The sequence below is a fragment of the Marmota marmota genome, unplaced genomic scaffold, assembly GCF_001458135.2.
Source record: "Marmota marmota marmota unplaced genomic scaffold, marMar, whole genome shotgun sequence".
In the NCBI taxonomy this organism is placed as follows: domain Eukaryota; kingdom Metazoa; phylum Chordata; class Mammalia; order Rodentia; family Sciuridae; genus Marmota; species Marmota marmota.
In genome coordinates this window covers 56,975,932-56,981,380 of record NW_026000174.1, presented here as the reverse complement: position 1 = coordinate 56,981,380, position 5,449 = coordinate 56,975,932, and the positions used below count along the sequence as shown (strand labels likewise).

The 5,449-nt window shown below is 39.2% G+C and overlaps 1 protein-coding gene across 1 annotated transcript; it reads right to left on the bottom strand.

Moving 5' to 3' along the window:
* Nucleotides 1-1,002, bottom strand: LOC107134704 (olfactory receptor 4C5-like). Its single transcript, XM_015476766.2, has one exon. It carries the CDS (start codon nucleotides 973-975, stop codon nucleotides 55-57), a length of 921 nt encoding a protein of 306 aa, XP_015332252.1. The 5' UTR covers nucleotides 976-1,002; the 3' UTR covers nucleotides 1-54.
* Nucleotides 1,003-5,449: the final 4,447 nt, after the last annotated feature.

Here is a 5,449-nt window from a genome sequence, read left to right as displayed (position 1 = left end):
TAGAGCTTTATAAAATATCACTCAATATTCTTCCTAGTGCACTACCCACAGGGCTTATTTTTCATCAACTTTCATCATTTGATTCCAGAGCTTCTTCAGAACCTTTTTCACTTCCTCATTTCTGAAGGTGTAGATCAAAGGGTTTAACATAGGTGTCACTAGGGTACAAAACACAGTCACAGCTTTGTCAGCAGGGAAGGAGGCCACAGGTCTGAGGTACAGGTATGAACAAGGTACAAAGAATAAGATGACAACTGTGACATGAGAGGCACAGGTAGACAGGGCTTTGCGGCGCCCTTCAGAGCTGTGAGACCTCAGGGAGCACAGGATGATGACATAGGAAGCCACCAGCATGGAGAAGGTGATCAAACACAGTGACCCACTGTTGGCAGCAATCAGGGGCCCCAAAGTGCGGGTGTCTGTGCAGGCCAGCTCCAGGAGAGGAATTAAATCACACATAAAGTGGTCGATGACATTGGGTCCACAGAACGGTAACTGAGCCATAAACAAAATCTGTATCCCTCCATGAATAAACCCCAAGACCCCAGCCGCCCCCACCAGGAAACCACACACCTGCCGGTTCATGATGGTCATGTAGTGCAAGGGCTTACAGATGGCCACATAGCGGTCATAGGCCATGGCCATTAACAGGATGATCTCAGCTGCAGCAAAAAAGTGTTCAGCAAAGAGCTGAGTCATGCAGCCACTGAAGGATATGGTGTTCTTTTCAGAGATCAAGTCAAAGATCATTTTGGGTGCTATGGAAGAAGCGTAGAAACCGTCTATAATGGACAAACAGGACAGAAAGAAGTACATGGGAGAGCCCAGGGCTGGGCTGATGAAGATGGTGATGGAGATGAGCATATTACCTGCCAGTGTGATCAAATAGGTCAGTAGAAACACAGTAAATAAGAGTTTCTGCAGTTGTGGATTTGGGGTCAGGCCCAGCAAAATGAATTCTGTTACATTGCTCATCTTTCTTGTCAAGTTAGCTTGTGTTGGGGCATATCATGGTTCATCTGGAAAAAAAAAATCACAACATTTCTGAGTGATGACATTTCAAATTCTGTGTTAAAGTACTCCATTGCCTTGTGAGACCTGGTCTTGCAATGGATGGAGTTAGACTTTATTTACCTCAGCTGTTTTACAGGTAGTTGTAAAGAACAGAAGGATGTTAGATTTCTCTTAATTCATTTTTATAAAATAGTGACAATACCTTAGAGGTACCACAAGAAAGCAAGATGCTGTTATGAACACTGACTTATGTTTGGCTTCTGAACATTCTTTCTTTCTCTAAAAAATCTCAAAGATGGCTTTCTTTCATTGCTGGGAGGAGTGCAAATATCATAACAATTATTTTTAAGTTCTATTTCTTTATCTTCATGGATATGATATATGAACACAATATTCTATTAAAGTCAACTGTATCCTATATCAGGGTGTCAAGTCTCTTTGAATCTAAACCATCTGTGTTTTTTGACCGTTGGTTCCTCTACCTCATTTGAATGCACATGCACATAGAGATAGAGCTGCAGATAGAGTTTTTTTTTTCTTTTTCTGAATGCCAAGGAATTATCTTTACTATATATCAGTGAGAACAATTCATTCTAAAGCTCCAGATATTGTGCCTGTCTCTATGCCACCCTTTCATGCTGTTTCTTTCTATACCTTTGGATATAGATGTAAATGGTACAAGATTCTCCCGAAAGTTCACAACATTCACAAATAAATGTTCTTTGCATTGGAATTTTAACAGATACAGTGCTACGCTCTGGATTAGATATATTTCCTCACTCACATTTTACAAATGGAACTAAAAGAGACATGAATTTACCCTGAATTTTCTGTTGACAAGACATATATATTAGGATCTGATAAGAGGATACAATTATCATAGTTAGCATAAATTCAGTCAGTTAAGTCTATTTGTTATTTTCATGGCTGACTTATGGAAGTATTGAATATATGTAAAAATTTTAAAAATATTCCTTTTTATTGAATTACTTAGGCCTGGGTTTTCAAGATTAAATTCATATTGTTACAAACGAGCATTAGGTATTTTATTTTTTTCTCAGACTTTTATACTTCTTTTCCCAATCCCTGCCCAAAATCATCCATAACCACATAATTAAAAAAAAAAATCTAGACACACAAGTCAGCCTCAAGACCTCTCAGCTTCCATAAAAGTGTGAAAAAATGTCTTTGGTGGCAGGGAAGCTCTATGCCTGAATAGTTTCCTTTCTATTCTGACTCTTGTGGATGATAAATACAGTTATTAATTTTTCTTTTTTTAATTTTTAAATTTATTTTTTATGGACTTAATTCACAGTCTTATTTTAAAGTGGCAAATGAAAGTCGGGTATAGGAGAAGTTTTTACACCTTTACAATCAGAACTCTACAGATTCAGTGTATTTAGTGAGACATTAATATTATCCACAATGTCTTAAAAGTGACTCCAATCATTCTTACCAGCAACTGATTTGGAAAAAAATGCAGATTATATTTTCCACTGATATTTTCAGTGGAAATTTGTGTCTGAATTCATTTTCATAATAAAATACTAAACTTCCAATCAAATATGTATTTACAAAAACAACTTCAGAGAAAAAAAAAGTTGGATCAATCAAGTTACTGTGCTGAAATTTTTGGAGAAAAATGTTTAGCTTTCACTAACCTGGGTCTGGTGATGGTGGAATTCTATGTCGATGTTTTCTTCCCCTCTCGGAATTTGCAATCCATGGACTCCATGAACCTGAGACTGGAATTAATGTCACTTTAGACAATTCTCCAACGTGGACCTTTTAGTGTATTTGGTTCCATTGTTAGTCTGAATTTACTCAGAAAACTGAACAATTTTAGTTAGGAAGCTTTGATAACTCTAGTACTTAATTTCTGCTCATTTCCTTGGTTTCTTATGAAAGCATAAATGAATCTTCTGTATTAGTTTTTCAGAAAAACATATTTTCAGGTAGTTTGAACTATATCCAATTCAAATTAAAAACAAAAGGAATACAGCCTAATTACCCAAATAAGGAAAAGTCATTGAAGACAACAACAAAACATAAGTGAATCTCATGGTTTGAACGTTGTTTTCTCAATCAATTTCACCAAACTATTCCTTCCTAAGAGCCTAGGAGCAATGTGGAGAGGGGATTCCTTTCATCCTAACTCAAGTTCTCAGCTCAGGAGTGGTACCTCGCAAACAAGTCTCCATCTTGTAGATCATGGCTCTGCTGCTGTCAGTGGCTCACAAACCCTTTATTATAATTCTCTCCTCGTGGACTCTAGAGAAATGTTTAAATTGACTTTCACAGACTGCTAGGTTTGGAAATGCTTTGACCTCTCAAGTACCCATGAGGATCCGTAATTGGCTCTGCTGATTTCCAAGGCAACAGTAATAGTCCTCTGCTTACTCCCCCTTGGTACCCATAAACATCAGTAGTGGCTAGTTTTAGAAAGTTACTTAAGGTGGGGCTAAAAGTATGTCCAGGCTACAGTTTAGGATGAAACTTTAGTAATAAAATTTGGAAAATTCATTACAGAGTTTGTTTTTTGTTTTGTTTTGTTTTTTTCTAATTGTAACTTTTTGAGCATGGCCTGGGATTTGGGTTGGTTTAGACATAGAAACCAGAGAATAATTCTTCTCTGAAACATGATTGGTGTCAAAGGTATGGTTGCTCTAAAAGATAGAACTGCCAAGACTCTGTGTCTGAGGATGCTTGAAGATTGTGCATTCTTATTAGTGACTGAAGAGATGTAGATGGCAGCATCCCAGCTACCAAAGACTGCATAATTTAAAACCCATAAGGATGTCAACTTCTTTCAAGGGAATCTCATAGATGACACATTTCCCTGGCTAAGGGAAAGCGAGAATACTGATTCTTAGACTTAGGCATCGTGCTTCCAACAGTAGCTACTGAGGACACCACAGTCACTTGAACACTGTGGACAAAGACACACAGAGCACTCTGGAAAGGAGGCCACACCACTATCTTGTCTCCTGCATCTTCTGAGGTGATGACAAATGGCTGCAACCTCACTGGAAACACTCTTTTTTGCTATTAACCTTTAAACCAAACTGAGGCATTCCTGAAGTCCAGGACAGAATAGGAAAGAGTCACCTCTGCTCTCAGTAATTGTCAGTTTATTGCCCTTATGTACCCCCAGCCACACTTACAGTCCTCCTCTCATTTATTATTTTCTTAGTCAATTTTGATTGTAATGGTAAAAAGGATAATAAAGATATGCATTAGAGATGGAATGCACAATAAATTTCCATAACCAAGCAACACAGATACATTATATGATGAAAAAAATAATAAAAATGCAACAAAAGTTCAAGAAAACTAAAATTACAGTACAAATATTAAAATGCTATCAATTTTATAGAAATGAAACAATTTTGCATAATTCAAATTGGTATCTGTTGAATGAACACTCTGAACTGTTCTTTTCAGTTAGCTTAGGGTAACTACCACTCTACTCTCTATTTATTTGAGTTTGAAGTTTTGAGATATTTTATATGAGTGGAATAATGGGGTATTTGATCCCCTCTAATTGTTTTTTTTTCATCTAGCATGGTGTATTCAAGCTTTATCCCTATAAAGAAAAAAAATCCTTATAAAGAAAGTTTAACATGATAGGGTTTCCTTCTTTTGTAAGACTTAAGAGCATTCCATTGAATATATATCCCACAATTTATTTATCCATTCATCTACATAAGAATGTTGAAAAATTTCCACTTCTTTAACTATCCCACAATCATTAACAGACTGACTATAGATATTTCTTATGTTTTTTTATGTCAATTCTTTCATTTTATGGAGTTTTTCCCCCCACTGTCCTTTTGGGGTACTATAAATTGAACTGAGTGGTGCTTAAACAATGAGCTACAGTCCCAGCCCTTTCTTACTTTTCTCATTTGGGGTCTCACTAAGTTTCTTGGGGCCAGGCTCAGTTGCTGAGGTTGGCCTTGAACCTGTGATCTTCTGCCTCAGCCTCCCCCATTGCTGGGATCACAGGTATATACCACATGTCTTGTTTGTCTTTTGTTTTGAAATAGTTTTAGACATTAAGAAAGTTGAGAGAGCCGCCCCCTCCCCCCTGTGCCAGCAAGGTAGACAGAACTGTGACCACCCACAGAGCAGGCCCAGCAGCCTGCTGAGGGGCAGAGCCGCCCCCCACCCCCCGCGCCTGCCAGGTAGGCGGAACTGTGACCACCGACAGAAAAGGCCCAGTGGCCCGCGGCGGGGCAGAGCTTCCAATCACTCCTGCAAGGTAGGCGGGCCTGCGACCCACCGGCAGAAGAGGAGCAGCGGCCTGCTGAGAGGCAGAGCCGCCCCCTCCCCCTGCGCTGGCAAGGTAGAGGGAACTGTGACCACCCACAGAGCAGGCCCAGCAGCCTGCTGAGGGGCAGAGCCGCCCCCCACACCCCGCGCCTGCCAGGTA